Genomic DNA, 12,377 nt, shown 5'->3' with positions numbered 1-12,377 from the left:
CAGCGAAATTATGCTACACAACGAAATATACAGTAGACTCTCAATAGTTTTAACTAACACGTTTTATGAGATCACTTGACTACGCTATTTGCGTTTTAAACACAACCAATTATTTTTCATATAAATATCAAAAAAATGAATCCAATAGTTTACATTCATATCACACAATATCACTAAATGGCTAAATATTATGTACAATATGTTCATAATTACAATGGTTGTGGATTAAAAAGCTTTAAAACTACATAAATAAAGTTTGTTAAAACAACATTAACATTAACATGTTAATGTGAGGAAAATAATTTCCCCTCAATAGGTCAATAGGTCCACCTCAAATCTTTTGTCAATGTTGGTCCAAGACAGGGTGTGCAACTGATAGATAGATAGATAGATAGATAGATAGATAGATAGATAGATAGATAGATAGATAGATAGATAGATAGATAGATAGAAAGAAAACACATTGACATGTTTCATGCTTTTTGAGTTATCTTATTTTCTAACTGTGTGGATAGAAACTATAGTAACCAATGTCCTTGGCGCAATTTTTCTCACACTCTCTTGGTGCCAGCATCTCTGATTTCAGCGGGGACACTGTCTCCGAAACCGGTGTGGCAGACGGTGAAATTCTTCTCCGTTTGGCCTGCTCAAAGATTCCAGAATCACTTGAATCTATCGACTTTATTGAAGACGGCGTCTCTATCCAGCTGGATTCGGACAAGTCTTTCGGTTTTGTCTCCTCTGGCACTCCGATTGGAGACCTCTCCGTAGGGATGGTGTCCCCATCCTCCGTCAGGTAATTGGACGTGCCTGTTCTGCTTCCAACAGCATTTGTGGGCCAGCACGAGAGCACTGAGCTGGATTTACTACAGTACTGAGGTGGTGTGCGGGTGCCCCAGCCTGATGGGTCGGCATAATAACCCAAAGGTCTATTTGAACACCCAGCAGTGGGCAGGGGAAGTGCTTTTACTCCAGCCGCTGCGTAGGACAGCAAGGTGGCCGCGTTACCGGCAAAATCAGCAGCCGCGGCGGCATCGTATGCCGAGGCGGCAAAGTCCAGTCGGTTATTGGCAGGGGTGACAAACCATCGCTGCGGGGAAGCAACTGTGTGCTCTTCGGTTTGTTGCGGGGATAGCAAGCTGTTACTAAGTGGGACGCTGCGGTCTGTGCCAGGACCAGTCCCTACGCCAGGGTGAAAGCGAGATTTGGCATACGTGCTGACAAATTGGTCCTGTAGGAAAGAACCAGTCATGGCATATCTCGCACCAGGCATGATCTGAGAGCGAGGCGAGTCACCCGGTGATGGCGTTAAGCGGTCAATGTCGCAACCTGTGTAGACACTGCAAAGACAAGAGAACAGACAAACACATGATAAGACACGTGAAATAGTTACGACTATCAGAGGCAACTGACGCCTGACATATGCACAGTTAGATTAAATGCATTTGCATTAGAATGGCGCAAGTAACAATAATCTAATAATATTGTTTGCTGTAGACTAAACCAATCCCATGCCTATCTCTAAAAAGAGATGGCCAAAATATTTCAAAACAACAGCCAAAATATGTCAAAACGTCATTAAATTATCATTGAAGCACGATTATAAAGTCAAATTGGTGTTGAATAAAATTTGTGCCCAAAATAATGTTCCTTATTGTTAAACGTAGCCTAAATTTAAACCTTGAATTATTAGGATAGTTGAAATGTCGGTCAGGTTTAGGTTAAATTAATTTAACAATTAAGCATTAAACATATTATAATCCTAGTTCCAAAGTATCAAGAATATTTCTATTTTTTTTCTCTCTAGAATTGATAATTATTTTGCCATTCGTTCTTAGTTCATATTTTAAATGTTTGAAGAATACGTTTTATATTTGAATTTAACATTACCAATTGCGTAGTAGGGCCAATAGGAATTGCACTTCTGTGATATTAACACAACCCATCACTTGTTCTCAATCTGTCATTCATTAGGTTACAGATATAGGCCTTACATCTGTAGGCATAATCTGGAAGAAGTGGAGCCCCAAAGGAAAATATTCCCTTTCATTATAAAACAGGTGACAAACATCCTGACAAATAGCCTTACGTGTCGTAGTTGTCCCGAAACCCTTTAGCAAATGGATTGTGGTCGATTTTCAATTGCGTAATCTGAAAAAATAAGGCAGATCGTGAGAACAGCAGTTGTTTGTTGGCTAGCTGTTTTCAACAGTTGCAAATCCTGCCAGATTCATGATATTTCAGTAGGCTACAACTCGAATTTCATTATCATCAATTTTCTTACATCGGTATTCTGGTACGCTGTGACGGCGATGAACACCGTTTCAGGGAAGGTGAAAGTCTGGACTCTTCCAGGTTGGCTCGAGTCCTCTGTTCCATCTTCGTTTACTTCCACCACATGGAGCCTGGGCTGGTACTTGTGGAGGGACTGTAGAACCACCATCTGGAGGTAAAAAGAAAAAAGATGTTTAATAACTTACCAATCAATTTGGAACTAGGCTTAGAGTAGGCCTATTGGAGCACTGTTTCCTGGTGTAAATAACCAAAACTGAAAACGGCAAAGTCATTCGTTTTTTGTTTACGATAAATTAATAAATGTGTGTATTATTTGCTGATAATAACCAACATGAGAAAAATAGAATAACAGTATTATGCCATGAGTGTGAATATTCCTTGCGCGTAATGACTTCAGTGCATTGTTAATATACGAGGGTCTTCAATGGCTTCTGAGAATTATATTTAATTGTGCTCTCATAGCATTATCTAAAAGACAGTATTTCGAAAAGATGTGTGCAGCTGACCTGTCCCGTGTTGTTTGAGGCTCCTTTATTGTTCGTTAATTTCAGCTTTCCAAATGATATTTCTTGGCGCATCCAGTGTGCACCGGTGTTTGGTGAGTCGGGGTGCATGTACACCCTATTTCCTGTAGAAAATGAACAAATGCAACGCATTGAAATGAATTATCATTTGGGCAGGTGTATTATCATTATAAAACAAAGTAAATAAACAAAATATAGTTTTTAATTTCAATAAATTTGCTGATGTGTCTGTAGGCTACTTTATTCGGTTGCGGCTTGGAATTAAGACAATCGGCTAAAAACAACAACACCCTTTTTATTATTAGAATATTATTATGTTAGGCTACTCTTATAAACATGAATGTGCAGGAACGTACCTGTCACATTTGTGTCCGCTTTGCCACATGGTACCCACTTGCCACCTTGAAATCGCCAGTGATTGGGATCAGCAAGAATAACATCCACAAATATGTTGTAGTGCGCCGTAGGATCGAGACCAGAAATGTTGAAACTTAAGAAGGGGAACATTCGTCTGTAATAATAGAAAAATATGATTTAGATAATGTCATACATAGAAATAGCAACACCAAAGATGCAAAGATGCTTTCACCTTCCCAGAGCAACACCAAAAATGCATACGGTACTTAATGTTATGCGCAACAGACCTTGCAAAACTTTTTGCAGTGTATCAATAGACGTATGTGAAAACATCATTAAAAATAAAAATCTAGTCAATTCAATATTTTCATACATACATCTATACCCCAAATATGCCTCTCATTATGAAAAATGGGTCATGCGTATAACGATGGGCTGCTCCACAACCGTTGCCTTAAACAACAGGAGTGTAAACAGGATGAAGTTATAAACACTTATCTTTGACAATGTAGCTACGGATACATACCGTCCTTGTTTGGTGATGATCATCTCAGTTTGATGTCTGTGAAACTTGAGCCATAGGGCCCTGTTGCACAGATACACCTGCGCTTTCCCAGGCACGAGCCCAGCCTGCGCCGAGGAGAACTGGTAGAACGCCGCTCCTTGGTAAGTGTGTCCATACTGTTGCGCGTAAGGGTAACCTGCTGTTGGGTAGCCTTGCGGAGAGCTGTTGGTCAGAAGGCTGTTGTATGCTCCATTAGTTATTACTGGATGATGGGCCATATAACGACTCGGACTCCCAATAGAAAAAGCCGGGTGCGTTGGTCCATGCTGACTTGGATATGGGAACATAGCACTTGGAGTTGCTGAGACTGACTGAGGTTGGCTAGATTGAGAAATGATATACCTTTCTCCTGCAGATCCATCGAAATTATGACGAATTTCAGAGACTCCGTGAAGACCAGGAGAGAGTTTGCCTCTCTGGACGTCCCCTGATGCGTCCTTGGAGTCGGGGAAATTGTCTGCCTCTGACTGATTCGTCATCCCCCTGGAGTTTTTTTTCAGAGGTGAACTTCTCTCCAGGTTGTCACTTGCAGATATAATAGGATGGTCCTGCAATGAGAGCTCAGATCCATCAGAATTGGAGTAGCCACTGCCCACATTCATAAATTTCTTGGAGAGAATACTTGCTGGCGAAATGCAATTCTCGAGCTGCATAGCTCAATGGCAAACTGCTCTTAACGCAATCTATATGAAATCACAGGCTTTTGCCCACGCCTAAGTAATCTAACTCGCAAAAAACCGCCTTCCTATGGTTTGAGGTACATTGAGTAAGGCAGTAAATGAGCCAATTGACACCATCCTGCAATCAGGAAGGATTTGCTTTTCATCACTCTCACTGCATTGCTAATGAAACAAGTACTGCCATTGGTTAGCTCAAGACAGTAATTTAATTAGACAGTTCTCAATAAGGATAATCATAAGGGCTGCGTGCGCATACCTGATTTGCTTGTAGAGACAATCAAGACATATCATGTCATCATCTGATACAAGCTATGCCTTTATGTGATAGATGTGTGCTATTATCATACATTTTGATTTTATGATACATACCACTTGCATTTCGGCCTTATAAACTGTATCAACATGATTAGACGTAGGCCTATCGGTAACATACATTTGAAAAGAGACTTGTGTATCCCTGTAGCATTCCCACAATAATACATCAGCGTTATTTACCTATTAATGCGATAAGAGTGGTAAAGTGTGTTTACCGGAGAAACGAAAATATATTATTAACATACCAAAAATGACATGCAATGACAGGCAGTGCACTCGATGCTTTAAAATGTTTGTGATATAGCGTGAAATCATAACGTCCTTCTGAAGATGTGTTTATGAGTCCCATGCCAGGTAAATATTTCATTGCAGTGGTCTAAAGTTATAAATCAAAGCACTCATGACAGCGAATGCACTACCAAAAAAACATGCACATAGGCATGAAGACATTTCAAAATGACCAATTATGAAAAGTAATTATAGGTCTAAAGAATTGATCAAAAAACTGTATTGTTGAGGGAAGTTATACTATTAAAAACTATCAAATTCACAATCCTTACAATTCATGTGATTGATTGAATGATAGATAGATAGATAGATTGATTGATAGATAGATAGATAGATAGATAGATAGATAGATAGATAGATAGATAGATAGATAGATAGATAGATAGATAGATAGAAGATAGATAGATATCATTGCAGTACTTGAAATAGCGCACTTTTATTTGACTTTTATTGCGTTCATACTCTTGAAATGCGGGCGGCAGCCTTATACATTAATACGACAGGGGAAACGTAAGTTACTTTGCATAAACGTATAGCCTATAAGTTATGAGAGGAAAATATTCTCCAAAAAGAGTCAAACGTTCTCAGCATGTCTTGAGCAATTATTTTTCAATATGGATAGCCCTCTTGATATGGGACAATATGACACCGTCATTGGGCACCATCCAAGCGTGCCATGAATAGTGTGGTCCTTAGCCAAGACCATATTTTGCTGTATACTCGGGTGGCAACAACTCAACTCTTTACTTCTCTCGACTGAGAGACAATAAAATACAATAACAAAATACAGATTAACTTTTGATAAATACCACCTGCAAAATTATATATTGCTTTTTATTATAATTTCGTTTGCAAACCTAATCTTAAATGAGATAAAATAGTGTAGTCTTTAATTCTTAAATGAGATAAAATAGTGTAGTCTTTATCTGCAATGTCCAATATCAGCACTGGCAGATACAATTGGGAAATATTGTACAATTTCCATAATATTCATCCAATTAAAATCAAAATGATGTACCTCCCTTTGACTTCAGTATACACAGCCAATGAACACCTCAAGGTACAGCAGTAGGCTCCTTTAAACTCTTCCTACAAGTTCAATACGTGGAATAATCCAATGCCTAGCTTGATTGAAAGATGCAACAATTTGTTTCCACTGCACAATAACAAGAACATTAATTGACATGTTCTTCCAAGTTTGAGTATTATGCAGCCCATGGTGTAGAGGTCGTATGTAACAAGCAGGGGTATATTCCAACTTCAGAGCCAGCTGTTCGGCTGCCATCTTGTCCTCCTCTTCAACATCTAGAGATGGAGAACTCAAATCAGTGATGGTCACAGCTATGTCTTTAACTCAGCAAAGCAAATGGTTTAGCGCGTATCACTGTTGATACATCATTGTATTTATAAATGAGTCCCGGCATCCCTGTCACAATAGTACAGTTCAGCCTTCTTGGTAGTCTTGCTGTAGTTTGGCATCTGAATGTATGTATCCCATCTCGTTCATGATTAGTGAGAAAAACAACACAAAGTCAAATGGAGTGTTGTGGAACTATAGTTCCATGTCATGCTTCCAAGCAGAGGCTCTGACTGGTGAAATTGGGAGGCTAAGCAACTAACTTAGCCCAGCTGAAAACCTATGGACCACTGGGAATAGCACACTGTACACTACAGTATGAATGGACATAAACATTAAAACAACAATGAACTAAACACTTCAAGGAAGATCATGTGTTTTCGAGACATAAAAATTATATTTCAGAGCATAAAGCAAATGTGTTATCTGGCAAAATATGCTTATCAAATTGTGCATTGTGTTTCAATAAAGTTGCATAAAGTGTATGTTATAACCTCAAAACAAGCAAATTTAAGGGTGCCAAACAAAACCTATCTCTGAGTCTGGTGTTTAGAGAGAGGTGAAAGGCTTTGCATTCTAATGAAGAGGTTTGCATCTGTGAGGTTAACAAGAGAGGTCATTACAGCAGGGCAATAGGGTCCAGTAATCTATTCCTGTGAAACATACAAGCATGGGCTTGCCTGTGCCCAAGCAGGAGCGCAGGCCTTTCCTCTCCTCATTACAGGATTATGGTTCACTTCCATCAATGATCTTTAATAAGCAAACCGGGCTCCGCTTTTCTGAACAAACCAATTGTTGAATCAACCGTGCAGCGCAGCACCCTAGTTTGTTTCCCCCCTGTGATCGACTCCCTTTTGTTGTTTATTAGCACCATTACTTTGCTCTTATTATCCCAGCTAGTGGCCATAACCACAGAGGGACTAGCCTGATTAGCCAGACCATGTACCATCTAGTCCCCCAGGATGTCATTGTGCAGGTTAGAGAGGAGCTCTATCTTAGGCTTGGCACAAACGCTCTGCTGACCAGATAGTATGAATTCATACTGTAATATGGGTATATGTTTTAAGCTCTCTTGAACAACACCCACAATGATACTAATGATACTAATTCAAATTTGTGATTTAGATGTCCAGGTGCAATTGTTCATTGCCAATTTAATTCACTTGAGAAACAATGTTTTGTAAGATACCTATATGGACAGTTTGTGTAATAGTTTTGCCCTTGGTTATGTCTACAAATCATCAAAATGATTTTGATCAATTAAAGGTATAAATGTAAGGATACAGTAGATAACATCAGATCAGATCAAACATCAGATCAGATCAAACATCAGATCATCTCATATTATGTACTGAAAGATGACCGTTGAACCAACTAATCTGCCTGGCAGGCCACAAAGCTTTGAAAAAATCATTTAAAATATGAAAACAGTTTACAATAACAGATGTACTGCACCAACACACCCGCATGGCGGGCAGCCTGGGCTGTTTCTAAGCCACAAAGCTTTGACAAATCATTTAACATATTAAAACAGTTCACAACAACAGAAAAGTTCTAACTTTAAATAGCGTCAGGAGCTAAACAGGGCACTTTTTAAAGAAAGGTATCAACATTTTCATTGTTGTGCCAAAGGAAATCTGTTTGCCACCTGGGTCTAATCTAATCAATGTGAATGACAGGGAGAGAAAAAGCCTGAAAGTGAGCACCAGCTCAGGGACTTTACCTAATGCCCGGCACTGTCACATCAATGATGTGATCACAGCACATGAAATGACAACAAAATTATAGCCAGCAAGGATATGGGGACAGAGTGTGCTGCCCCAGTCAGGTGCAATTGCTTCTACTGACTATAAAATAGCTTGTCTCTTGTCGGATGGGTAAACATTTCCCTGTCAGGATAGTAATAAGGGATGAAGCACACTGGGATGAACTAAGAGGATAGGAACCAAGGTTATTTGTGATTCATGACAGGTAGTGGCTTATATTACAGTGGCCCTAAAAATTTAATGGGAATGCATTTAAGATGGCCTTTAAGTTATTTATATGTTGTTTGCTAGACGTCACATTGGAATTTCCATCAATAAATCAAGTTGAAGTATTTCTATTTTTTTCTGGCTTTTTTTAATAATAATAAAAAAAAAAAAAAGGAAGGAAATATTTTTTATTGCAAAACTTTAATTAGCCGGACTAATTTGTCTTAAAGGTGTGTGTGCTTTGTTTGTTTGACGTTAACATGACTGTTGTCCCCTGTGGTCTCTGGCGGCCAGACCCCTACTGTCAGAAGGAATCAGGGTGCTCTCTTGAAAAGACGACAGCTGGTGGTCTGCTAAGGGGCGGCGTGGACAGTTGTGGCTTTTAAACCCTTATTAGGCCTCCTCCCTGGACACAGCGAGACACTCGTCCATGTCATCCCAGAAGTGCACTCCTACACCCCTCATTATTGATGTCCTTTTAGGTCCTCAAGCCAGAGATCCCTCAGATTTGTCTTGACCACAAACCTGGCAGTAAATTATGTAAAGGGCAGATGACATATTGTAAGGGTTTAAAGATCTCCCTAGAACTGCCATTGATAGTGAAGTTCATAAAGTGTTAACTAATGCAGGGTTTAGAATATCTATTGATTATCAGATAATTGTTCAAACATGTATGATTCTCAGCGACTTCCTGTCTGATTTTACAAACCAGGATAACTCAAATATAATAACTCACATCCAGTAAAGTATTCAATATCTATCAAACAAAATGACAAAAGAGGTTTGTGTTTGGGTTTGTCATTTTGACAACCTTAAGCCAGTATCAGAGGCTATACGGTTTGAATGAGGCCTGGTCCTGAAATCATCAGCTTGCAACCCTTACACTAAGCCTCTTCTGCAATTCTCTTATGTCCCATTTAGACTATTAAACCAGTGCAGTAATGCTGTTTATTAGATCTGAATAAAAATATGTTTTTGTGGATTTTAAATGGTTTCAAATATTTGAACTTGAGATTGTAAGCCACAGTGGAAGCAATGGAATAGTCTCAGAAGTGCAAACCCTGCATGCAATGCTAGCTAGATCAAGCACACCTACATTTAGTCAAATATTTGAAGCCATTACAAATACGTATTTTGCCCAGGTCTGGTAATTACTCTAGTAACAACAGGTATGACCATGTTGTTACATCGTAATAAAGTAATTCCATTGTAATTGTACAGAAATTGTTGAGTGAGTTTATTATTACAGTGGAATAAGAAACAGCCCCTGTTCTTTGTTTGATAACAAAACTGCTCAAACCTATTACCATACATTTCCATAGCAATTACTAAATGACAATCTAACAACATGTTAATGCTATATTGTCACAAAGGTAATTCAAGTGTTAATACAGGTACACAGATATAGGAGCAATAATGTAATGTGTCACAGTTGATCAGACTGATAGAAGGCTCAACCTTTTACTGCAACTATGATTGGTCACTAATCACCAGGTTACCTCAGGACATTATCAAAGTAACATGTTTGAAGGAAAAGTGTGAATGAAATAATTGTATTTGTATTACACTTTTATATATGGCCCTAAATCTAGACAGAAGTCAATGGACACATGGTCCTGTTGGTTGTTTATGAACTGCTCAAGACCATGACTTTTATTGCAATTATCACATCGTCAAGGTGTGAGTATATTATTTCATACTGAGCATGCTGAAATGTATATTAGTATAAACAATACATAGTCTTTAGGGAAAAAATAGACACTGTAACATAATCCATATATCCAGATTTCAGCACATAGGAAAGATAGCTCTCTGGGTGGATCACTACAAAACAGCTTTGAAATAAGGACAAAATAATGACATGAAATCTCAGTCTTGTAGGGCTTTTTGTGGCATGACAATAGAAAAGTGAAATACGCTGGAAAGATGTAAGCTATTCCTCCGGGTGCCCTGGCCCCTACAGTGCATCTCCACAATTGCTTTGCAAAGCTAAATCACTGATGTGTATTATCTGGGTTATCAAATGGCAGGGATATAATGTCAGAAATCACAAAGTGTAGAAAAGGGCTAATGTCCCAACTAAAACTTCTTTTATCACCTGCGAGTGACCTGTTATCAACTGTTCAGTTTGCTGCTAGTCTCTTTAAAAATTAAGTGGACTGGGTGACCCTGGGAGTGCATCTGGGGTTTGTGACCATTTTGTTATTTCTGCTGCCATGCACTGTCAGATGTCTACAAATGAAGAACATCAGCCACTGTCCCTAGTAGGCCCACTGCATAAAAAATTCAGGCTAACTCTTCTTTTTAAGCCATTTCTGATGAAAAGCACACAGGAATGAAACTGACTTATGCCAAATGAATATCACTGGATCGCTGTGATTGTGGGGCTGATGTTTGTAACATTGAAATTATTTATAAAACATCAATTTCATCTTAAGAGTAGCGATGCCATGAACTGTGCACATATTCCTCTTCCTCCTCAGTGAGTTTCCATCCACCAGGCCTAAATCCTAATGATGAAAAAATATCTCCTCCAGATCCTCAACATTGCCCTTCTAAGACTGTAGATAATAGTAGATAGACAAGCTATCTACAGTTTTTCATACCAATACATTCTACAACTTGGATCTTCAAGAGAGAGTGTTAATTATCTTGTGATAATACTGGAAGTTACCCTGCAATGAATCAACATCAACATTGGTTTGACATTTTCTAAAAATGCAAAATGTAAATGTTTAGCATTTTCTTTAATGAAAAACAAACTAAACCACAACTGCAAATCCCATTCATGGCAAATTAGAGCACATTGTGTAACAGATCTTGTGTACGATTTTAAATTATATAACATTAACAACAACAATTCCCCTCTCTACAAAAAAGACAGTATTCTCAGGTAAGTGGTGAAGAAAGGATATTTGGAAAATGGGAGCAAACAGGCGATTGTCGTGTTACAAGAATAATCTTCATTAAAGTCGCAGGCAACAACAGCAGGCCAACATGCAGCTCATTGGAAATGCAGTGTGAAAATAGAGGCCCACAGATTATCGCTGTAACTCATGTTTAATTTATCCTGGAGCAATACAGTCAGGCTCCCTCCCTTTTCAAAGGAGTAGTGGCTGATAAAAGATGATATAAAACCTCAAAAAGGCAAGCCCAGAAATAACACATAGCCACACAGTCACTCACCGCACAAAATGGCTGAGTGAACACTTGAGAGTGAGAGCTTTGGAGGCATCTTCAGTATGTTTAGCACTGCTTCACAGCAGCGTAATATCACTGGTTTATGTCCATTAATATTTCAGGATGCCCACCTCTCTAAGTGAAGTTAACAATGAGGTGTTCACTCAACTACCAGACATGATATGTCTTAATCTTTGTGGTAATTTCAAACTTTAGAATGAATATCTACACCGGCACTACATACAATACAGTACATTGATGATGATGGGGGGGGGGGGGAGAATAATGTCATGATTTGCTTAAAATCTAAGCAAAAAAGCAGAAAAACAGTGTATTTGCCATTCAACTATGAGAAGTAGCCCTCAGCCAATTTCTCTGTGCTGTGTGATGTGCCTCTCTCCTCCTCCCCATGGCAAAGTGAAATGGAATTGCCTCTCACATTCAAAGACAGCTCTGTGGAGGTGATAATAGAGCTACTCCCTGCTGTCTGCAGGCAGGAAATAGGAAAGTGGCATATGGGGCCAGGAACCAAATAGAGTGGAGATGTAACCAGGCAAGGGAAAGAACCAAAGGAAAGGTTAATGATCATCCCTGAATTCTACAGGGAAAGACTATGCTCCACGTTGAGAGGATAGAAATGTGACATGATTTACGTCTCTGCGACTTACATCTTCTTTCAGCACACAAACAAACACAGGTGAAGAGCATTATTATCTTCATGACACTTTATGACAAACTACGACAACGCTGTAGGTTGATGCTCAACAGACATCTGATGGGAGTGAGAAATGAAATTACCTGTAACTGAAAGATCAACAGAGAATCAAATGTAGCATTCTCCTA

General features: G+C 39.0%; 1 protein-coding gene across 1 annotated transcript; it reads right to left on the bottom strand.

The window, feature by feature from the left end:
• Positions 1-499: 499 nt before the first annotated feature.
• Positions 500-4,394, bottom strand: tbr1b (T-box brain transcription factor 1b; the record flags this gene model as incomplete). The annotated part of the gene is made up of 6 exons (XM_083682711.1): positions 500-1,340; positions 2,090-2,151; positions 2,285-2,443; positions 2,802-2,923; positions 3,176-3,330; positions 3,703-4,394. The coding sequence occupies 6 exons, from the start codon at positions 4,392-4,394 to the stop codon at positions 500-502; spliced, it is 2,031 nt and encodes a 676-aa protein (XP_083538837.1).
• Positions 4,395-12,377: the final 7,983 nt, after the last annotated feature.

The sequence above is a fragment of the Argentina silus genome (genome assembly GCF_951799395.1).
Source record: "Argentina silus genome assembly, chromosome: 12".
Taxonomy (NCBI): Eukaryota; Metazoa; Chordata; class Actinopteri; order Argentiniformes; family Argentinidae; genus Argentina; species Argentina silus.
Note: the sequence above shows the minus strand (reverse complement) of the source record. Positions and strands in the feature narration are given on the sequence as shown.